This window comes from Pseudopipra pipra, chromosome 9 (genome assembly GCF_036250125.1).
Source record: "Pseudopipra pipra isolate bDixPip1 chromosome 9, bDixPip1.hap1, whole genome shotgun sequence".
Lineage (NCBI taxonomy): Eukaryota > Metazoa > Chordata > Aves > Passeriformes > Pipridae > Pseudopipra > Pseudopipra pipra.
The window spans coordinates 13991089-14015774 of NC_087557.1; the positions used below are offsets into that span (position 1 = coordinate 13991089).

Consider the following 24686-nt stretch of genomic DNA (forward strand, 5'->3'; position numbering starts at 1 on the left):
CTCAGGACTGTTACAGCCCCACAGGGCTTCCACCGCAAGTCTTTTGAAAGAGCCCCGTTGGTTTCAACTGGAGTTAGAACGCTTAGTCCTGACTTTTTGCTATGAAATGGAAGCACAGAATTGTTCTTTCTGCAGGATACCAAGTAGGTGGCTAAGTGGGCCTCAGCTCCAGCAGTCAGGCTGCAACAGTCTGCTATGCCTTATCCAACTAGTCCTACCAGCAGATCATTTTACGATTATTGTTTTCAAATTTGTTAAAATTTAACTGTATTTGAAAGGTTACTTTGTATGCCTACAGTTACACTAACACTGAAGGAAGCACAGTGCTGTATTTTCGGGTCAGTACTTCATTCAATGGACCAAGTGTTCACTGTGTACTCGCTTTCCAGAGCGACTTCAGTGCCGAAGCCAGTCGCGGTCCACCGCTGGCTGCCAGAAACGAACGCTCCCTGGGCTGGATCCCGTGTAATCCCACTGGTATGCCCAGCACGCAAACCTTGAGTGTGCCCTGTGCCTTCCACAGAGGTTTGGGACTCCCACGGCTGAGCAGTTTGGTCGCCCTCCGCGGAGGCCACCAACACAGCCCGGTGCTGTCCATTAGTGCCTTAACGCCGCAGGGAAGGGGGTGACCCGCACCAAAATCCGGAGCTGCTGGCTCCCACGGGATCCATGACCACAACGTGGAGCAAAGGAACCACGAGCTCGAAAAGAGCATGAGCCCGTCGTCCTGCGACACCTTAATCTCACTTCGACGACTTGTGCACTTTTCCCCTCCCCCTTTTCGCTATCTCCCAGCGTTTATCCAAGTTTCCTGAGATTCTGTAACCTTTTAAAGGAATCTCACAAGTTGCTCGGGCCCCGGGGCTGCGCATGGGAGCGGTGCGGAGGAGCGGCCGAGGGCTCTCGGCCAGCCCTGCCCGCGGCCGGTACCTCTCCGCCAGGGCTCCCGAGCGGGCTCTGTGGCGGGGGGAGCCCCCGGTCCCGCACCGTCCGGGAAGGGCCCGAGGGCGGGCATCGCCAGGAACGGAGCGCCACCGCCGTCCTCCCCGGCTTCCCTGCGCCTCAGTGCCGTCATCCCGGTCCGACAGGAGCTTCCCACCGGGTACCGGCCCGCTCGCTGACCGGGGCGGGGAGGCCTTGCGAGCGGCCGGGCAGCGCCGGACCGCGGCCGCCGTTCCCTCGCCCAGATCCCCCCTTCATCCCCCGGGGGCGCCGCGTGCCGCAGAAATCCGCGGCGGCGGCGCATTCCGCGGCGGCGGCCCCCGCTGGCCAAGGATTCCTTCCCGCTGACGTCCCCCCGCTCCGCTCCGCTCCCCGCCCCGGCCGGACCCCCGGGCGGCGCCCGGCGGCGGCAGCGGCGGCGGGCAGGGCGGGCCCAGGCGGGGCGGGGTCCCCTCCCCGCGGCCCGCGCCCCCTCCCCGGCGGCCCGGGGGGGCTGCCCCGGCCCAGGGCCGCGATTGGCGCGCGGCGGCTCCGGCGGCCGCGGGGCCGGGCCGGGGGGGAGGGACTAGAACTTTCCGCGGCCGCGGGCGGACTCTCGCATCAGCCCCGAGCCGCCAGCGCCCGCGACCAGCGCCCCCAGACCGCGGCAGACCGCCGACATGACCCACTTCAACAAGGGGCCCTCCTACGGGCTCTCCGCCGAGGTCAAGAACAAGGTACGGGGGGCGGCGGCGCGGGGCTCGCCGGGCTTTGTCTGCGCCGGGACGGTGGGGCAGGACGGGACGGGACGGGACAGGACGAGGCGCGATGCGATGCGGGGCTTCGCCACCTCCGGCTGCTGGCGGGGGTCCCGCCCGGCCGGTGGCGGCTCCCGCGCAGGGATGCTCCCGCCGCCGGCCCGGGACAGCGCTGCCCTCCGCGGCCCCGCTCCGAAACTCGCCGCCGCGGCGGAGGCTGCAGAGCTGTCAGCGCCGGGCGGACCCGCGTGTGGACCCGCGTTTCGCGCCGCCGCCGGGGCTGCACCTGCCCGTGCCGGCAGCCCCGGAACGGGGCATCCCGCTCGTCCCTTGTCCTCCCGCCGGGACCGCGCGGGGCGCGGCGCTGGGGCGCGCAGCCGTTCCGGGGCCGTGCGGGGCCGGCGGAGCGGAGCGGGGGGCAGCGGTGCCCGGCGCGGCTGGGCCGGGCTGGGCGGGGTGCAGTCGGTGCCCCGAGCGGGGCGATGCACGGCCCTCCCGCCCCCCGCATTCCTCCCGCATGACATCATGGGACATCACGGGCACGGGCGGGCGCGGCCAATCGGCGCGGGCCCCGCACAGACGCGCATTGTCCGCCCGCCCGCCCCGCCCCGCGGGGGCGCACAAAGGAGCGCGGAGCGGGACCGGCTCCCGGCGTCCCGCAGCCCTGCGCCCCGCTGGGAGCCCCGGAGGCACCGAGAGCCCCGGAGGCCGCCGCGGCGACGGGCACTGTGGTTTAGAACGGGCAGAAAAGCCAGCGCTGACAGCAGCCGGGCCCCGGGGTTGCGCACGGCTTTGCCGAGGTTTTTCTCATTGTGGAACAAAAGGTGCCTGATGTTGTCCTGTTACATTGACTGTTACCTTGCAGCGAACGATTACCTGATAAGAGGAAAAACTTTTGCAATAAAAATGACACCGCTAAACAAGCGGGGATAAGTTGGTGCTCAGTGTCTTTATTCACAGGCTTAAATTCTAAACGTGGTATTTAATAACCAGTTGTTTCACACACGGCTGGTTTCAGGCTTCAGTAAATCCCCAAATCCTGTTTTACTTGTAGCTGAGTAGAAAGGGGAGGAGGAAGAAAAGTAGTTAACTTTAAACATTATAATTTATGCTTTACAAAATAAAGTTTTGTCTTTTTTTTTTTTCTCTACTGGCTTTCTCAGGATGGTTGTGGGTTCTGCTTGCAAAGTTTGATGACATCATGTAACCAAATGTCTTCCAGAGCAGTTGCTTCCAGCATGTAACTTAGTGATTTGTCTACACCATTACACTAAAAAAAAACACCTAAAAAAAAGACTGAAACATATGTTGTGTATTACTGCATGTGAATTAGGAAGAAAGTAGATGCTCTTCTACTTTAAAAAATATTGACAGACTCATGTAGCCTTAACGGTGATCTCTTAATGGGGACAAGATGGGAAGAAGGTCTTTGTTCTTTCTTTCAGTTTCTTATTGTCATCAGCTTCCTTAGGGCCTCCTGAGAGGAACTGTTCCAAGCCCGTGCATTAACAGAGGGTTGGAAACTGATGTATTTCATGGCTTTATGCAAAGGGCCTTCTGCTTCATCCTGCTGAGTGTTGTTTCATTCGCTTTCTCTGCTTTCTTCAATGCCAATATTACAGAAGGATGGATGTTCTAGGGCAGCTTCAGTTTACTTGTTTGTAGACTTCTGCTGCAGTCCTCGGAAATGTCAGTGCAGCAGTGCCATAGAAAGTAATTCAAGTGTGCCAAAGATGAATGAACTCATCTCCTCTCAAAATAACAACCAAACAAAAAACCTGCAATGAACAACAAAATCTCCAGAAAAGGTGTGGGTTTGAACTTTTAGAATGTTGTTCTTATTGTAAGAGATTGAATTTCTAAGCAATTCTGTTATATACAGGTATATTGGGTACTTCCAATTTAGTGTCTTTCACGTGTCTGTGATTATACATGTGTCTGTTTCTCTGTATAAATCTAGAGTATCAGCAAATAATGTCTCTCTAAAGATCAGAAGATCCTTTTGTCTCATGAAGATTTGAAGAGCAACATCTAGTTTCCCACTTTTGGGGCATCAGTCTTTGCTACTGATCATGATCATCCTTTCTAAAACACTGGCCTTTGTGCAAGATACTGTGTTATGGGCTTTTCATTGTGGTATTAGGGTAGTGTTTGTAAGTAGCCCTAGTACCTCCCGTCTTGAATAACAGTTAATGTTAGATACCCTTGTTTGAAATTTTCATTGCTAATCCTCAAATAGTGTTTTTCTGCAGAAAACAGGCATGTTCATAGCTATGTTGCCTGAGGGTCCAGCTGTACTAGATAAAAAAAATCACTCAGTTTTGGTTTTTATTCTTTATTTTCTCATTTGACATTGTATTAGTGTTGAGAGAGACCTTTTGTTTACTATGGTATTTGAATAGATGAATACAACATATCAAAATGCTTTTTAAGAATTTTATTTAATTGATAAATTCAAGATTCCATCTCTAAGCTTAAAATATTTTTTTTTTTTTTAGTTTGGTGTTTAGGGCGCTTTTTTCCTTTTTTTTTTTTTGTCCTTTTGAGGCTCTACCCTTCTCTTGTTTTGCTCCTTACCTTAGTTCACACCAATATGGTGTCTGGTCTCTGTTATGGATCTGTTTTCCTCATTCCTACAAAGAAAGCATGGAATTTGTGTACTGGTTCCCAGCTGTAAGGAAACTTGTCTGCATGAGAAATGTGTAGGTAGTCAAACTAGTGTAATCCCTTTGAAGCTGATTCCCTGTTTACTTGAGATCACAGAAGATATTTGATCCAAAACAAATATTCAGTGAGGAGCCCTGCAAGCTGATTGAAATGGATGGTTTCTTCTGCAGGCAAGAAATAATTTTCTTCTTGAGCAATGGGAGAGTTTCTGCAGTACATGAGTTTAGCATGGCATGAGATGAGGATGCAATTAGGTAAAGCTACAAACTAGTTTTTATATTTGTGTCTGATTTGTGCTCCATTGTCTTGCTGCATAAGGTGTGGAGCAAACAGGAACATTGGGCAGGAGAAGGAGAGGTTCCAGTTCATTCAGTTGCTTCCTAGTGACTCCACCTTTCCCATGGAAATGTTATTTGTATTGGGCAGGCATTTATCTTCTCCTTCCGCTTATGTTTGATACAATGCCAGTTTCATCTTCATAAGAAAGTAAGGATGGGCAGAAATATGGTTTGTATGGAGAGTTAAATTTTGCATAGCGTTTGATTATTCCATGTCCCTGACCTTCCTTCCAAGCCACCCCCGTGTCAGGAAGCTGTCACTGGTCAGTACCATTTTCCAAATTTTTTAAAGACAGCAGAGTAACTGAGGTGAGTTATCCTGTCCCTGCAGCTGCCACCCTGAAAGGTCAAGCACAAGCAAGATGGAAGAGGAAGGGAAACAAACTTTTTAAACAGAAGGCTCTTAGACAAATGAAGCCTGTAAACAAAATATCTCCCTATTTTGCAAGTGTGCAGGAGGGCAGTTGTACTTCCTGCTTTCCTTCTCGAGGGCAAATACAGATTAATGAAAAAGAATTGAAGTGTCTGTGGTGAATAATGCTAACCAGTCCTACTTATGAATATTGTGTTCCTCTTGAAACTGCTGAGGAGAAAATTCTTCTCCAGTATTTTACTTACTACAGACTAAATAAACAGATTTAATTGCTTTGTCCAGAAATTACTTTCCTTTATAAATGTTTTTATCTGGGAACCAGGTTTGAATCATTAACTTTCAGATTTTTTAATTAGTGATTTAATAGTGAGGTAAGTTTTGGCTGCCTGTAGTTGAACTATTAGACCCTCTCCTTCCTCTTTCTTACCCCTCCTTTCAAAATAATATCCTTTTCCATCTCAAAATGCAATTGTTCATACCTTGTTTTACCCTTCCATATTTCTTCCAGGTTATTCACAAACCTTTAGATTTGCTCACTGAATTCTATTACTCTTAGGTAAGAATGTTTGCTGCTGATAAAGTGCATTTCTATTAATGTTTTCTGAAATGATATAATAAAAATTGAGACTGTATTTGATAAAAGCAATGAAAACATAGACTTTGAGAGCAGAGGAGGAGATCCTCTGTCATCATAGCTGACAGCATAAGATCTCTGCACTCCCGTTCTCTTGTGCAAAGGTATCTTTGTAACTTTTAAATAAGTAATATCTTTTATTTACAAGTTTTGAATTAAATTCAGGTGTTTAATTTAAAATACAATCAGCCTGCATGACCATTTGCATTATACAAATCTTCATTTTGTTGTATAGGGAATAAATTAAAGAGTTAATATTTTGGTACTGTCAGAAATATAATAGAAATTCATACTGAGGAGGGAATTCCAGAGGAAATGGCAGAAGAATTTGTAAGAGAAAACATTAAACTACCAGCTTGCTCCAATTAATTTGTGGTTTCTGATAGCTCTTGAAGTTAACACTTCCTAGGTAAGCATCAGTTTCACTGTGGAAAGCATTAAAACTTTTCTATTTGTGTGCAATTCCTGTATTTTTTCCAAAGAACTGTGAATTTTTTTTCTAGCTGGATGCAGGCTTTGGTAACAGTTCTGCAGTTCATAACTTTATCTTTTATATTTGTCAACTTCCAGAAATCTGAATGTGTTAATCTTCAAGCATCCTGTTTTTTAATGGCTGTTCCCACTCCTCCTTTATAATTGTACACAGAGATAAATGAGTTGCTGAGTGAAAACTTCTGCTGTAGTTTTAGTCAAGAAACTGTCAACTAGATGCATAGAATGCACTTGACACAAGAGAAAAGTACTTAATGGTACAGTTTTGATAATTAAGTCAACAGCAAAACTGTGCACAAAACATAAATATGACAGTGGAATAATTCCATAGCTGAACTTACAGTCAATCAATGTTTGGCACAATAACTACATGTATCACTTAACAACACATTAGGGATATAAACAACAACAACTTGTATTTTGTCAGTCTTAAGATGCATTTTTTTAATGTATCAGTAACCAATTTGTGAGAATTCTTCAACTTATTTAAAATATCCTTGCTGGTTACTTCTTTCTGATACTTAGTTTTACCCTGGCTCACAGTATTAAATTTCAGTAACTTGGGTTCAACAACAAGTACTAGAAAATGGTCCTGCTGCATGCTGCCCTCCACTTCCAGACCATGGAGTGTTCCTTTTCTGGGCAGAAGCCTCTTGCACTTCTGAAATTGCTGAAACATGAGTTGAACCTCTTGCTGGAAATTTTGCAGAGGAAATTTTTTTTTTAAAGAAACCCAATCAATCACTGGGTTTATTGAGCAGTAGTAACCTATTGTAAGATCCCACGTGTAAAGAGTTCTCATGTTGACTCAGAAGTGGTATTAATGCAAATTAACATATAGCTAATCAATAGCTGTATGTTTTGGTTAGATTTTGTTGTTGTTGTTGTTAAAGGACGAAGGTATTCCAGCAGTGGAGAATCTTAACTGCAGTATTTCCACTTACCTTCATCCTTTACTGTCTATCTCAGTGTGTCTGCTCTATCTTGATGTGTCTAATCAATTTTCCTCTTTCACTGTTAGCATCTCAGGACAGGTCTGCTCTCTTAGGCATGATCAGGAGCAGGTTTCCAGTTCTCTGGCTACTTCAATAGAAGTATTAATACTACAGCAGTAGTAAGTAGCCCCACAAACAGTTACAGACTGATGTGATAGAGCATTGGGTTGCCAGTTCATAGCAATGATACATCTCTTTTGACAAGAAGCAGAAGCAAGCAATTTTTCATGGAAACACTTCTCTTGCCAGCAGCTTAGATATTGGCACTCATGCCACTTGTTTAAGGCCTCATGTTTGTAGCCAAACATTGCCTGTTCTGTGCACTTGCCCAAGTCCACAAACATGGAGACTCGCCTTGGGGAGCCCTTGCACAACCCCAGAAGGCAGACATATCCTGTACTCATTGTCACTGGTCAGTAGCCCCTGAGTAGGTGAGATCAAACAGACCTGTGAAAGTGGCTGTCCCAGTGACATCTGGCAGTTGTTGCTGTAAACCACTGACACAGGAGTTTCTTTTGCCCAATGGTTTAAATCCCCAGTAGATTTTGACACATCATCACAAAGCTGGCAGTTGTCTTTTGGAGGCCTCATATGTCTCAGAACCGTCACTTGGAGCAGTGCACAGCCATGCTTGACCTGCAAGGCATGTGTTGCTGCCCCGTGAAAAGCCCTGAGTGAGGGATGTAATTGCCAGGTCTGCCTCTCGGCTTACACCGTTTTTTCTAGGAGGAAGGGATGAATGGTATGAGCTAGCTGGGATTAGCTACTGCTGCCTCATGAACATCAGAGCAGAGGTGGAGCACTAAACCAGTCTGCTCCTGTGGATGTGAGGACAGCACAGATAGAAAGTGCTAGTGCTGCCACCAGCAAAGCATGGGGCCTAAGTAAATGAAGAGTAAGGATGTTTGCCAAAAACTTTGGTTATGTTTAGCCTTAGTTCTGCACTTTCAAATATAATACATGCACAGAAAGTGCTTTAAATATGTTCTAGTGTATTAATGTATTATAGTGACCTTTTTTTGTGGTGGATTAATAAAATTTATACCGGTGACACAAAATCATAAAACTTGCTAAGGTTAATTTTTAAGGATATAAGTATCAAGTCTTGCATCCTTTTCTTGCGAGCTCGTACCTCCTATGTTAGAACACTTCTGAAGAGAGCAAATAGAGTTTGACAGTCATGACAATTAAATAGGATTAGCAGTCTCAGAAAATAAAAAGTGATTTGCATTACAGTAGTGCTTACTTGTTTAAAATTTACAAATGAATGTACTTTTTGTGTGGTTTTAGAGTTTGATTTAGTTTAAAATTTAGAGAAAAATACTATTATAGTCCTGTTGCTGAGTCAATACCCTAAAAGATAATTGAATGGATGTATTTTTTTGGGACAACAGCACATCATTGATTTTTGTCTCACCTTGTCTTTTTTTGACAGAACATTAATTTGGAGAATTTTTCTTGTCTCCAAATAATTTATATTCTGCCTTGGAAAATGAAAGATAGAAACTTCTTTGTACTCAGAATTATTAGCTTCTGTAGCTGCATAACACCGTATAGACTGGGCATCTGACACATCCTTTTAAGGCAAACTTTGTAGAGATTCCCATCCCCTATGGAACTGTACAGGAAAGGCCTTCAGTAAAAACGGGCTTGAGGCCAGGACACGTAGGGCAATTTGAAACAGATTTTTTCTAAGTGAGATCATGTGAAAATCCTTTTTCTTTTCTTTAAGAGGGACTCTTTTGCTTAAAAATGCTTTTTGTAAGTATCTGATTCTAAACAACTGTTAACTTGAGTAGCAATATTCAGCAAACGCTCTCTTTTGAGTAAATACTTTTGGTTTTGCAGTAATGCCTCATAGTAACTTATGTTGGTGTTTCTATTCAGTGGAGTGGAATTACAGTGTTTTTCTCAAAAACAGTTTTGACTTTCTTCAGGTGGGTGGTTCTATGTTTGGGGCATTTTTTCTGTTAAAAAACCTAACAAAACAAAAAAAGCCTCAATAACTATTTTTTTTCTCTCTCTTTTTTCTTTTTTTTTTTTTTTTTCTCCTCCTCCTTAAGCCAGTGCAGAGTTTAGTAGATATCTGGAGGGGAGACATAATTAAACTTCTTGTGCTTATATAAAACCAGCTCTTACCCAAAGCGGATGCTATTATGGATGTATAAATTACAAAGACTCAAAGGCATTGGTCACACTGGAGGAGCTGGCAGTGAGAGAAGGCCATTACAGTGAGGCATGAAGTGAGGCATGAAGTGCTGCTGTCACAGCCACGGTCTAGTGCCCTGTTTGGACTCTCACCAAATGCCGTGCCTGGTCCCAGCAGCAGGGCCAAGCATGCTTTAAGCCTTGGGAGGCTGAACTGGCTCCGGTCACTGATACTTGCTCGCTCCTGGAAACAAGACTTTGACCATTCAGTACCTTTGCTGCTTCCCTTGCAAGACTTGACCCTGTCTTCTGGGGTCAACACACGATTTTTCTTGAGGATTTTATTTAGACAGACAACCTTTTGATTACAGAGTAATCCTTAAGAGGTATAATGAACCGAAACTGTACGTGGCTTGTGCGTACACCCTGCAGAACCTGAACAACGAGTATTTTCCTAGATTTGGGCAAAACCTAAATATTTCTGCACTTCCTTGCTGTTCTGAAATGCTTGCATGAAGGTGGAATCTTTTCTATTGCAAATCCTAGCTGGCTGAATTATAGATGAATTCTAAAGAAATCTTGCTGCCCTGCTTTGCATATTCATGCCATGGCTTGTGCCATGATAAAACTGGACATTACTACTGAAAAAACCTTACTTTGCTTTTCTCCTAAAAAAGTTCTCTGTTATAGTGCTTTCCTGTTAATATTTCCACTGCTACAGCCTCTTATTTATAGACAGAGAGCGTTATCTTATTCAAGCAAAATCAGGAACACTAATTTAATTGAAAAGTATTTTTCTGTTGTCCCTAATAAGTTGACTAAATACTAGAAGCCTTCACATAAAAAGGTAAGACATAATATACACTTGCATTTGGGAAGGGATTTGGTTATATTTAAATGTTGATGGTGAAAGGCAACTCCTACCTCTCTGCTAATACGGACCCAGAACATTTTCCTTCTGTGTTCTGCCTATGCTTAACATGAGTCTGAGCTGAGGCCAGTACACACCAAGCAGAAAGATGTGTTGGAGCAGGACCTGCACTGCAGCTCCTGTTGAGATTCCCACTGCCTGACCAGCCTGAGCTGCCACTGCTTTGGTTAACTTCATAACCCTGTGGGGGATCAATTTGAAGTTCTCCTGTATATCATATCTGAAAGTCAATACAGTGTTAAGTCAACGAGGCATATGTAGTTCAGGCACTTATCTAGTGTTCTAAGACTACATGTTCTTTGCTTAATTTTGCAAGAAGCTGTTCCCTTACCTTGCTAACTTCGCTGTATTAATCATGCCTCATACAAGTAAAAACTACAATAAGTTACTACAAGTAACTTATTAAGAAAATAAAGACTAATGCCTTTTTATTATGATCTATCTTAACAGCAACCTTATAATTAATAAATGATGGTATGAAAATGTGGTATGGAAAGCTACTTCTACTTGAAAGAGTCTAGCAGGTTTTAATAAAAAAAAAAAGCAACACTGTGAGATTAAACATCAGAGGTAAAGTACTGGTACTGAGCATTTTGTTGTACAGAAGAATAATGGAACCTTAATAATTGAGGCTTGAGATCTCAGGCAGTCATTTGCAGCACAGCATTGCCCACACCTTCTGCTGCTTGGGTATTTCAAACCTACTGTCAATTCAGGTGTGCAGCATAATGAGACCACAACTTGCCTGCGTTTTGGATGCCCTACCCACGCCCAGCAGTGCCAGCTGTTCTTTCTGCTCATGCTTAATTGCTGAAAAATGTTGATTTGGAAGTTCCTACAGGGTGTTGAATCAGAACCCCTTGTGTAGGAGTTTGACTGTCTTTCCTTCTTTCACAGTAGTACTTTCTTCTGTACTCATAAATTTCAGCGTAGCAGGCTTATGGCTTGATTTGTACATTACTAAAACTACATTTTCGTTAAATAAAAAGTTGAGTTACAAGTTCATCTAATCATACATTTTGTCACTCTGTCTTACTTTTCTTAGACTTTCTTCAGTAATCTTCTACATTTCCATGGTAGGTCTTTAAAGATGAATATTACTAGAAAATTAAGTAAACATTTTCTAACGTGTTTATGGTCATCACCTATTTTTTAAAATATCATTATAACACTTGCTATGTGGTTAAAGCACAGCTTGTCTGGGTGGCCATACCAAAATATTTTTGGATGTTTTCTGGTTTATAATGAACCTTGTGCATCACTTACTGAACTTTAACTGGTCAGAGATATACATGGGAAGGGAGAGGGTGAGGTGAAAGGCCAGGAGCAGCAGGTTATTATTTTTTGTGCCAAGTTCATTCTTCCAATATTTTTGCTAGCAGTAAAGCAAAACAATAGCTGAAGCAGCTGGTAGACAAGGTCTTCTAAAGGTTAGGTTATAAAATCTCTATTTCTTGTGCTTCTGCTAAGAAAACTGGCTATGGGGAAGATTACCTTAACCAGAAAAATGTGCTATTTGTGAATTGAAAGATTTTTATCTACTACCTTTATGAAATATAAATTTAGGCAGACCTTGCTATCTAGAAGCAGCTAAGGAAATTCTCAAGAAATCACATCTTTCACCTAAATTACAAAAAAAAAAAAAAAAGCCAGACTGAATCATTATGTGCAAGGATGAAGTGGTGGTAAGAATGAGAGAAACCTATGTTTTCTTTATGAATACTTATCCCAGGCACCTCTCAGCCTGTTCAGCTAATGTGAGTTCACAGAATTAAACTGGCACTGGCTGACAGGCAACCAAGTAGTATCAGTGCAGTCAGTGGGAAACATTGAGCATTATTAACTGGGAAATGCCTGTTACCTCAGGACCTGCCATGTCATCTGGTTCATTTTCCAGTCGAGCCTGTGCCTGGGATCACACCTGGCAGCGAGCAGTCAAGTGTCCGAGCTTACTTGTGTGGGGGTAAAAGAGGAGCAACAAGAGCAGAGTCTTGAGGTTTACCTTTGGGAAAAGTGCTAAGAAAATGCAGCATGGACTCTTGTCTTTGCTGGAGAGGAAGAAAGAACGTGCATTTTGAGGAACTTTTTTAGCAACACGTGCAGTGACAGACATCAGCTTTCTTTAGCCAACTGTTTTGAGAGGTGCGTTTGAGTTATCAATTAGCTGCTTGCTGCAGTAAAACTTAATTCCTCTGGTTTTGGTAAGTGAAGATGGTTAGAAGAGAAGAAAAAAAGGTATGGAGAGACTCAGACTGAAATAATCAGATTTCGTGGTCCTATTTGGAAGGTGAATTTGGAAGACTTGGCAACCCAGTTGGGCCTTGAGGGAAGGGCTAGAGAATCACCATACAGTGTGCTTGTGAAATTACATATTTTAAAAGCCATTCTATTGGGGAGAAAAATAAGTAAACTTGAAAGAATATATAATTTCCTGAATTTCTGCAGTAGCAATAGATTAGAAAAGTATTCTGAGAAAGATCAAGTGATCATTGATGGTACTGTTCTGTTTGCAGGCTCTGCCTAGGCTTTGAGAACTACTGTTCCACCAGACTTACAGTAGTTGTCTCAGGAGATGCTTCCTAGGTTACTACTAGAAAAACTAAATTGTTTTCAGATGCTTTGGAATTTTTTTTCTGTTTATGCACCAGATTGTTCTGTAAGAATTTTCTTTCTTTTCCCCTCAGAACAAGATTAACTAGGCATCACTGTTGTCTGTCAGTATGGCAGACTACCAGTATTTTCCATGCAGCACTCAGCATGTTGTTTCAGAAGACATCACTGCGAGTGATGTCAGAGCCTGCCCAGATTTGCTGTGTCATATCAGTCATACTAGGGGCATGTTTCAAAGCAAGGAGAATTCAGTTCCCATCAGGGATTAACAGGCTTTTGTGCATCAGGTTAGATTTTAGCTGAGAAGAAATTTTGTATCTCAGTGGTTTTTTGAATGAAAACAACAATGATTTAAAATAGTAGGTAGTGACTACTACTGCAACCGTGTTCTGTGAAGAAATTTAAGTAGTTCAGCAATATACAGACTAAATAAATAGTGCAAAAGAACTCGATACCAAGAAGTATAATGTATGGTGGCATAACCGGAAAATGCTACAGTTGACAGTGGAAGCTGATGACTAAGGAGAATTTGACTTACAAGCCAGAAAACTGTGGCTATGACAAGACCTGATAAGAAAAGAAGTGCAAGGAAAATGGGGAACAGACTTGAATGGGTGAAGGCGTTGCAGTAGCGCAGCTGCCAAGAACGAGAGGGAACTGGCATTCAGTCCCAAGGGCAGATGTATGTCCAAGTTGTTAGTGCACTCTGGGAGAAGAGATGGTAGCATTTGCTTCTTGAATGGTTTGCAGGCTGTCACAAAGTCTTACTGGACAGCCAGGAAGTAGAACACTGAGTTCTTCCAGCCGGCTGATCTGGCAACAAACGCCTTGCACAGCTACAGGTATCTGTACTTGTAAGATGACTTGGAAACTTTGAGGCATGGCTTGTTCTTACTTCACAGAGTTTAAACTGGTGCCTATGGGAAGAATGCCAGGAATTTTGGATGGATGCTCATCCATCCCTTCTTTAAGGATTGTAGCCTAAATTTTGATTTACAGAGAAAACAGTGAGCTGTTGGCAAGGTATCAGTTATGCTACACATAACAAAAAAATACTGTTGAATATTAAGCAAAATGGATACAGCTGTAAAATTTTTGTGCTAAGTAGCACAGTGAGATATAGTGAGATCTTTCAATATTAATGTTAACACAGTGTTCTCTGCCTTTTTGTACAACAGTCCATAATGACAGAAAAAAAAATGCATGTTCAAATACTGAATGGTGGCTTTCAGTTTTCATCTGGATTTTTGCATTCCCTTTATCTTTGGGTTTCTTGTGGACAAATATACCTCCTCTGACATTTGTTTTGCATGCAATCCAGGTCAACATACCTGAAATTAACAGGGGATTTTAATTTGTCCTTAGGTGAAAGGTCATTGGGTTGATGGCTCACATGGCAAGAAGCTTCAGTTGACAATCATCTTGGTACCCTGTCACTCCCTCTTCTTACCCGCTTTCAGTAAAAATCAAACCCTTGTATTTTCCCCACTGTCTTAGGTTCTGTGTCTCAACTGAGAGGGTATGCTAATTATTTACTCTATGATTAAATACCCAGTGATTGTGTCATTGCCACTCTCTGTCACCTCTGCAGCTGAAGATTAGATATGTACAGTAACCTATTTACACCATAGAATTTTAACCAGAAAGTTTTAACTTGGTTGTATAATTAAAAAAATTAGAAAATCCTTCTCCCTGCTTACGAGAAGAACATACTGTTCTGCAACTCTTTCTTGGTCATTCTCATAGCTACTAATTTCTTAACACTTTTCTTGTTCCAGGTGTTTTGCCATGTAAAATTTAGATATGAGATTCAGAACTCTGTTCTGGAACAGCAGGTGAGGAACAGGAATTTTGGAGAATAATTTGGGACTAGCTGTGGTCTGCCTAACTCCCACTTCTGAGCAGTAAGGGCTTCCACGAGCTTCTGCCTTGATACCAGGAGAGAATTATGCTTTCATCTTTCCCCATACTATCATAAAGCCTTAAAAGGGGGAGCAAAAAGATCTCTTCACAAACTAGAGCCGGGCAAACAATAAAGAAGTTTCAGCATTGGTATCTTTGGCCTCAGCAGGACAAATCACTGCTCAGGGTAGTACTTATTTCAGTGCAAAGGATGTTTGTACTCAGCACTAAAACCACAGCAATTCAGTTTCACTCAGATAGTTCCAAATTAATAAACATTGAAAAGTTGATATGGGACCAAATTGCTGTTTAAAGTTAAAACTGTACACCTTAGGTCTTAAAACCTGGAGTTTTCCATTTGTTATCTTTATTTGCTTTCAGTAGTTTATGATCTAAATGTATAATATTAAAACCCCTGGCTAAACATGGATTAAATTCAGTACCAGATGAATATGCTCCTCTAATTATTAGAAATTCAGTAACCTTTCTCCACTTTTTTTTTTAATTTAAAAGCTAGTAATTTTGTGTCACTTTAAACAAAAATATGGGCCATACCAGATTTCTCCCAGTGAAGAATGTTAACATCCAAAACTTAGAGCTTTATCTATTTTTCTGTTCACTTTGGTGAAAAAGTATATATGTAGCCTCTTCCTATGCTATCTTGGAGTAAAGTCCTGGTTATTTCTCTTACTGTACATGGCCTTGTACTTTATTTACCTTGGAAAACCACAGCATACAACCTACTTTGCTACACTTTTATACGTATATAAATCTTAGGTTTTGTTGACAAATACAGTTCCCATGATAGAGTTGTTGATGCACTTTGACAAGCACGTGCTTTTATTGTTAAAACTCATGACTAGAGAGCAGTTTTATTCAAATGCCTACTAGTACTTTAAATTTAGTATGCTGCACTTTAAACTTTTGACCCCTGCTGGGAGGAGAAGGCCTAAAGCTTTAGTCAAAAATTTCATCAGAACTAAGAAGTGCAAGCTGATATGACACGATGTGTAACCTTGAAAGTTTTATCTTTTTTACCTGCTTTTTAACTTATTAAGTTTTCTGCTTTTTACACTGGGAGTAACAAACAGTGCAGTGTTCTTGCACTCTTTCTTGAGATACTATTACACTGTTTTTCCAGAGTAGCAGCAATATGGACAGCTGAACTCTTAAACTGGAGATTTGGCACACACGTGGCCCTTAGTGTACAGTGTGTAATTTGGAAAAGATTAGTATAAAAGGACAACTGAAAGTCCATATGCTATCAGTTATGGTGTGAAATACTGTTTAACATCATCACTCAAACTTAACATGCTACAGGCACACTGAGTAACTTCAAGGGATACAGACAGATCATTAAAATTGGCCAACATAACTTTACTTGTTTCCAGGAATTCTTATGCTTGATAAAAACAGTGATGATTGCTGTTCTTGTACTACGGAGGGAGGGAGGGTTTTTACACTGTAAGAGGTCTCAAACAGGAAAGTCCTACCTGAACAGAACTAGGTGTGAGAATCAGATGTGAATTTGCCAGAGGAATCAAATTTAACCCAAGGATTCTAGCCTGAGGCATACATTGGCATAAATGTATGTATATCGGTTTGTAATACGCAAGTAACACCTAGGATTTTCCTTCCACAACCTTGAATCACCTATAATTTTAACCACTCATGTAAACATTAGTTTCCTTTCAAAGATATTTCTAACTGTTTAATGTATATCTCTGAAATGTCAACAAAAAGAGCAGCATTTACAGCTTCATATATCTTTCAGCATTTGTCAGAAGAAAGTAAAGAAATTAGTAGTTGGCTTCCTGCTATCTTATTTTAAACTTCTATAAAATCTTTATATCCGTTGCTACAATTGAATAATTTCTACACTATTCTGAAACTGTAGCTTTTTTTCATGGCACTGATGGTACTTTGAATGAAGCTGCTTAGCTACTCCTTTAATCTTCAGTAGACAATGTTTTCTTTTTCTGTAGACTTCTAAGACTTCAGTCTCTTCCAGTATTTCTAAAGTTCAGTATTTATAAAGGATCAAATGTTGGCACGTTGATAACTAGTAGTGGAAAAAGACGTAATTTTTTACATTTATATTGAAGCTTCCAGCTCCACCCCGTAGATAGCAATCAAAGGAAAACTGGAACAACTCTGATATACACATGTGGAAAATATGAAATATTCACTAACTTAGTGTTACATAACTTCTAGTTGTGCCATTGGGAGTAGAAGATCTGAGAATTCAGAGCAAGCATAATGCCTTGCTTCTGGTAGTACCTGACCTGTCACTCTTCCTGTTTTTAACCCCTTCTTCTCATACGTTTGAAACCTAGTTCTAAAATTTTCACATCCCTAGCTTTTCAGGTAGATTGAGTATAATTTGCAAAGAAACTAGCACCCATTTTTACTTTTTGTAACCTAGTTTCCCACCAGCTCAAAACATAGAACAAAAATGTTACCATGTTTAAGTCAAACTACACAGTACGTGAAGACAATTCCAAAAACTAGCAGATTTAATAGTAATGCTTTTAGTGGCAGTAAGACAAGTCTCCTCCCATGTATAAGCATTTTTTACTTCCTATCTCTAGATAACCACTGTAGTGATACCCCAAAACAATTTAAAGCCTCTTGAAAAACTCAAGATTTGAACACACGGTAAAGTACTCCAACATAAAGTAAATACTTTTCAGAAGTGATAAAATTCCATCTGATTACTTCTAAGTACCCCAAGCAATGGAGGCAGCAATTTAATATTCAGTTCAGTTGTAATCTCACATATGGAATGCACTTAGTATTAAATGAGGAAAATTTTTCCTTTTCTTTTATATGCTTGCCAAGAAAGATTAAAATAGCCACACTTGCAGAAGTCTTTAGGGTTCTTACTCTTATTGGCTTCCATATTTACTGACTGAAAAGAGAAAAAACAACAGCGATGTCCTCTATGAAGCTGTGAACTTCAGTTGGCTTTTCTAGTCTGCTTCTCATCTTAGCTATCTAATATCCAAAAAGTGTGATTAAAAAAAAAAAAGTAATTTTCCTTGTCATCTTGTGCAGAATACTGCACAAAATTTTACATCTTAATTATGATCTGAATGTAGGGATGAGTTAGTCCACTACGCTGATCTGTAACTAAGGCACCATAGCACTACTATTACAAATAATCTAAGGAAAATAAGTATTACTCAGGCAAGTTTTTGAAGTAAAGCCAGAGATACAGGAATTTTCCATTCCCCTTAGAAGAAAAATAGAGAACAGAGTACTGTAATTTTTAGCTTGGTCCGTTTGGAGTCAGGGATTACAAATGCTAGCCAAAATGTAGCAATTGCTTCTCTCCAAGTAATTCAGATAGGTTGGAATTATCATCTCCTGCAGTATAAATATAGCTGCTAATGGCTGTCCTTCCTAGGCTGAAGTCTTAAGGCTATATGTAAAAAGTCTGAAATTTACATTTTGATGTGAATGTGAATGGCTTTACATGAGTTTCTTGTTAGGAATTTGTAAGCAACTGGTGTAGCTGAGCTGATTTTCCATGAGTTAGAAACGCTGCAAGTACATTCTGTGCTTGCCTGTCAGGTTTCTCACGGTAGCTCCCTCGCGCCCACCTTGCTCACTGACCCGCGCGGGACAACTAATGAAGGTGGGAAAGTGTTGCCAACCTCTGCACTAGTGGAGGTTATTTATCCCACACAATCCTGTGCTCAGATTACTTTTTCTGCAAACAAAACAAGTTGTGTTGCTTGCAGTGATAGAATCCCTTTTGTCCAACTCACCAACACTGAAAAGTATTGCAAAGGTGACAGGTTTAGGCTGAAGGAAGTTTGAGCTGCTTTTTGTTTTGTTCAAGAGAAGGGAACAAAGGGCAGAGTGGAGGAACACGGGCGCTGTTGGCAGCCAGCGTTGTCGAAGTTCACTGGTTTTAAGCATTCATTTCACATGGATTGATTTCTAGTGACTGAAGCATAAACGGACACACAGAGTAGTGAAGTCTAAACATCTGGAAAAGGCGTTTTTAAATCACCTTGCTAACGACTCTGGGCCTCTGCTTCATGCCTTTTACTTCAAAGACTATTGCAAGTTTTCTTTCTTTGCAATTAAAATATGAGATCACAGTTTATTCCATCAGTCTTTCAGCAAGGTCAAAGAAAAGAGAAATAGCAGGCATAATAAAGGTTAAACAAAGATAGACAGAATCCCCAGAATCCCTAGCAATATAACTCTTAATGGCATAGCAACACGGGAAAACTTAATAGGTCATCTCCATTAATCATAAACTAGCTATAAAACCAAAGCCACCGTAATCTTCAGCTTCAAATCTATTATATAAAATTTCCCCTGTAGAAATCTACATGTGAGCAGTAGTACTGATGGTATGGCAATTCAGAATTCTTGTGTTCATAACACACTATTTCACCTTTTTACTTCCTGCCAAAGTTCAACTTGAATATTTTTTCAAAAAAAGTCATTCTTCTGCAGCTGTCAAAAGACTGTTCACGAGCACCAGCAGTTCTTACCCTAGAAAGAGTGCTACATGCTTCAAAGTGCTTTTTGCAAATAGACTTTTAGTAAAGCCATGGACATTAAAGTTGAAGTACTTTCATCTGTACTGTGATGCATAAAATACAATTTAAAAATCCAGCAGTAAAGTTACTGGATAACTGCTATAGCACACTCTGAAATGGATTTGGGGGGGAGGGGGGAAAGAGTTGGAGATTTCTCTCCTGAAGTAACTTTATAATTGCTTGTGTTACAGATTGCCCTGAAATATGACCCCCAGATAGAAGAAGATCTGCGTAACTGGATAGAAGAGGTTACAGGGATGAGTATTGGTGCAAATTTTCAACTGGGATTAAAAGATGGCATAATCTTATGCGAGTAAGCATTTATTAAGTAACCTTATTTTTAGGAGTTTTCTACTTTTGAGGAAATAAGAAGGGACTTTCTGAAGGTTCCCCTTCAAAACACATCAACAATAACAGTCAAAGATAGCTGACTGTACGGTGGGACACTTCTTTGAAACTGTGGTAAAAATGAAAACTTAAAACTCCTTTATATTTCAGCAAAAGATTTCTAAGTGTTTCTAAATTTAATGGTGAAGCTCATTTCTATCATAATCAAATGGCACACAAAAATTCTTATGGTCTATTAGACTTGTTAGACCTGAGATATGAGCTAGGCTCTCTGTATAAACCAAAAAATTAACCATTTTGATGAAACTAATGCAACTAATAAAGCATGAGTGAAAGTATTATATAATGCCTGCACAGATGGTATAAGGATGAGATTTACTGTTTAAGCATTTCCCTCTTTTTCACCTCCCCAGGCTTATAAATAAGCTGCAGCCAGGATCAGTGAAGAAAATTAATCAATCAAAACTAAATTGGCACCAGGTAAAACAAAAAAACCAAACCCAGAACTACACCTCTAACCCCTTCAACCCCCAAACAATTCTTTTGTTCTGTATTAACAAATTTGCTGTGAATATGGTACATCTTAGTAGCACCAGGTTTGCATATGATACATATCCAACAGTTGAGGATTCTGCACTCATGAAGTGTTTAACAGAAAGCAGCTATGGCTGAGGTGGCTCATCAGTGGCAGCTGAGTATTTAACAGTAGTGCTTTAACTGTTTGGTGAGGTGTCAGATGGAAGAACTTTGAGTCCTATAGCAAGGCCTTTTCCAAATTAAAAAAAAGCTGTTTACTTTTTATTAAATCACAAATGAGTTTTTTATCCAGGCAGTGCTGCAAGGTGTTAGGTCAACAGCTTGCTTGTACCTAGACATTGCTGTATGAAGTGTCCTCCTGAGAAAGCATCTGGAGAGGATGCAACATGCATTTAGAACAGCCTTGGAAGGGTTGCTGCCTAGAGTTGACTGCCTTTGCTGTTGCTGAGTGTTGCTTAATACTTCTATGTCAGCCTCCTTGTTTCCTTGGCATTGAACACTTCTAAATCCGGTGGAGGATCTTTTTTTTTTAAAAAAAATTTTAATACCTCTTAAGACTTCAGAAGGAAAGATGAGATTCAGTCCTTATTCCTTGTATTCCATATTGCCTTCCAATTTCTACAGCGCATAGTGCTAATAAACCCCAAAGCTTATTTGTCCCAGGAGGTGAGCAAGATAATGCCTTCAGTCCAAGTTAAATCTTCTTACTATCCACATAGTTCTGGTTTTATTTTATTCAAAATTATCAGTTGCTGAAGTCAAATAGCATGGCCGCTATGTCAAATTTTCCAATTTGGAGCAGATTTTAGATTAGAATTTCTCTTGGAAGGGACACACAGTTGAGACAAGTTTTCTTATCAAAGCCCACTCTAACAAAGTATGTAATACTCACTGATGGAGAGATGCTAGGCTGGATAACCCCTTAGTCTGATTTCTGAAATCAATATTAAAACTAAGAAAAAATAATCCCAGACTTCCCACCAGTCACTTAAGCATGCCAGCTATTTTGTTGAGTTTGCACAAGGCAAAGAACTTGTGTAAAACAAGCAAACAAACCAACACCAGAAAGCTTTAAAATTACTTAGTTTCTGATTTGAAACACTGAGTAGAAAACTGGCTTTTTTTGTTTCTGTTTAGCTGGAGAACATTGGGAATTTTATCAAAGCTATCCAAGTCTACGGCATGAAGCCACATGATATTTTTGAAGCAAATGATCTTTTTGAAAATGGAAATATGACTCAAGTACAGACCACTCTAGTGGCATTAGCAGGTCTGGTAAGTATTTGTACCCCTGGAGTTGGCACAAATCCACATGCCAGTCCAGATGCACCCTTACAACCAATGCAAATACAGAAAACAGCATACAGCCTGTCAGGAGAGAACAGACAGTACTGAGAGTCTGAGATGGTGCACAGAGGTTGCACTTCAGTGGGCTGTGAGCTACCACAGCCCCAGGGAAGGCTTGGAGTTCAGACTGAGTGTTCCTGATTGCAGGTGGCCTTGCTCTGGAGGTGATGTGCATACACAAAACAGGGGAGGCTCACAGGAGAACACTAATCCCTGCAGGCCTTCTGACTCCAGGTGGATTGCCATCTTCAAATGGCATGGGGAAATATTACTTTCTCTCAGCCCAAACACACAGTTGTAGAGACAGACCTGCTTATAGCATCATTTGAGAGCCCAGGGTGAGGGCCATAAAGCCAGTGTTCCAGTAATAGAAAACATACTTCAAACACTGAATACTCTATTTTCCATCTCCCTAAATAGGCAAAAACTAAAGGTTTTCATACTACAATTGATATCGGTGTCAAATATGCAGAGAAACAAGCACGAAGTTTTGATGCAGGAAAACTAAAAGCTGGTCAAAGTGTAATTGGCCTGCAGGTAAGTAGGAAATTCAGATTTGCAGTTAATTTGTTACATTTGAGAACAACTTTCTTGTTTTGATTAACCAATACATTGTTTGTGCAAAACCAGCTGCAGAATTACAATATATTCTTGTCATGGAAGGAGGAGCGAGGTTTTAAATCTTGTAAGCAGTTGATTTGCTTTATAAGTTCAAGTGACTCCCTGGAAGATTAATTTGTTTGTTTTAAATCTGCTATAAGAGTGATAAGGAGGAAATGAACAGCTAATATTAGCAGTGTCATCTCTGTCTTTTAAAGTGGTTTTAAAGCAGGAGTTTTTGGATAGCTAAAGCTCCTTGTATGGTAGAAACTTTTTTTCTCTCCACTTTCCTTAGTAGTCATAAAAACCAAAATAAAATCTTAAAATTCCTGTGGTAGAGAAGTTGTGGCAGCATAAAGGAGTCACTACCATCGAAGGTAAAAGTTACTTATTACATTTTGAGGCATACATCCATTCCAATTGCAATGCAGTTGGGCACATGCCAGTCATTGAAATGCCTTAGGATGACAGCTGCCTTTATTTTTCCTTTTGAAACTCAGTAAGGAGAGAGGGTAATTTGTTAAGGTAGTGGTCAACCTACATGAGGAAAGCATGCACTGAAATTACTTTGCAGTTACCAGCCATATTTGTTTCCTTAGACTATGCTTAATGTACAAATAAAAATAATTTTTTCTGTCCACCTCTTCCTTCCCCCAATAAAGATGGGCACCAACAAGTGTGCCAGTCAGGCAGGCATGACTGCTTATGGAACTAGAAGACATCTCTATGACCCAAAAATGCAAACTGATAAGCCATTTGACCAGACGACGATTAGCCTACAGATGGGCACTAACAAAGGAGCCAGTCAGGTAAGCAGGACGGTGCAGCCCTTGCAGAGGGACACAGCTCTCAGCCAGGGAGAGCCGGTGGCACAGGACAATCTGCGAGTGGCACACAGCACCAAAGTCTAACAGGCAGCAGCAAGTGGGTACAGTTCAGCTGTGCTTTTATGCAGTAACTGAAGAACTTGAATTTCTTATCATTAACCAGTGTGTTCTGTACTGAATGTCTTCAGGCATGAAAATGACTTGGTGTTTCTAGAATTTCTGGCTGGCAGTGTTATACCAGAAGAAAACAGTAACTTCATTTCAAGTTACTAACTAGAGAGAGGCAAAGAAGAAACTGCTTCCAGGCACTACCTTAGTCACAGTACTTAGTGTATTCTTTCCAAAGAGGAACATACGTTGAAGCTTTCTGCAAGGACTTTTTTCTGTGAGTTAGCTACTAGTGAGCGCATGCTGCTGGGCTGTTTTGTTATACTTCACTTCCTACTTTCTAGCACTTACAGTAAGGTGTACTAGTTAAAATCGTAAATCTAGTAATCACAGCTCTTGACCTTCTTACTGAACCTCTACAATCCTGTTTTATTAGGCTGGTATGCTTGCCCCGGGTACCAGGAGAGACATCTACGATCAGAAGCACATATTGCAACCTGTGGATAACTCAACTATTTCATTACAAATGGGTACCAACAAAGTAGCTTCACAGAAGGGAATGAGTGTGTATGGGCTTGGACGGCAAGTGTATGACCCCAAGTACTGTGCTGCACCAACAGAACCCGTCATTCACAACGGCAGCCAAGGAACAGGAACTAATGGGTCAGAAATCAGCGATAGCGATTATCAGGCAGAATACCCAGATGACTATCACGGAGAGTACCAAGATGACTATCAAAGAGATTACCATGGCCAGTACAGTGACCAGGGCATTGATTATTAGCTTTGCATCAGAAGTTCAGTATTAGTCCATTATTTTATTCAGTAAGAACGAAACTAGCCTTGTGGAATTGTTACTTGTCTTTCCTACACACTACGCTTAATGTACCTAAAGAAATACTGCCTTACATACATTCCTTTTTCCTTTCTCTGCCCTTTCCCTGTCTAGTTGCCTTTAGTGCTGTAACAGTTGTAGTCTACAGCATAAACAATAACTGCATATGAAGTAAAAGGAATACTGTGAAAGGGGGAGTGCTCTCGTACAGCCAGGTTGTTTAATAAGGAGCTATGCATTCTCACAGTCTCTACATAAGTAGGTATTTACATACCATGTTAAGCCTTCATTTTACATATTTACAGCTTTTCTGTTTTCCAGAGGAGATAAAAGAATTTCATGCTTAAAGTTACATGTGGTCTTTGCCAATTAAGTTTAAGATATCCCATTAGTGATTTAAATATCATTGCTATGTTTCTAAGGTATTGTTTGCTAATGGTAAGTCCTGCATTAGACATAAGCGTACATTTGTGATTGTGTATTCATTCCATTATCAACACTGACCAAACTTAGAAATAGTTGTCTTACTAAAAAGGGAGCTTGTACAAAGTCTTGAGCCAACAAAAGTCTCATGATTGATGGTGCATTTACCTTTTATTGTGCCATAATATATCCATGTAGAAATGCTTTTTTTCTTCCTTGAACTGTATTTATTGCCACACTTCTCAAACTGATCCCAGTGTATTTTTATAAATAAATATTTTTTTCTTAAAGGTACGTAGAAGATCTTGTCTCATTTGTTATGCTACCATT

General features: G+C 41.2%; 1 protein-coding gene across 1 annotated transcript; it reads left to right on the forward strand.

Moving 5' to 3' along the window:
* Nucleotides 1-1493: 1493 nt before the first annotated feature.
* On the forward strand, nucleotides 1494-24650 carry CNN3 (calponin 3). The gene is made up of 7 exons (XM_064664729.1): nucleotides 1494-1658; nucleotides 19523-19644; nucleotides 20093-20159; nucleotides 21354-21491; nucleotides 21984-22100; nucleotides 22826-22972; nucleotides 23535-24650. Exons 1-7 carry the CDS (start codon nucleotides 1602-1604, stop codon nucleotides 23880-23882), a joined length of 996 nt encoding a protein of 331 aa, XP_064520799.1. The 5' UTR covers nucleotides 1494-1601; the 3' UTR covers nucleotides 23883-24650.
* Nucleotides 24651-24686: the final 36 nt, after the last annotated feature.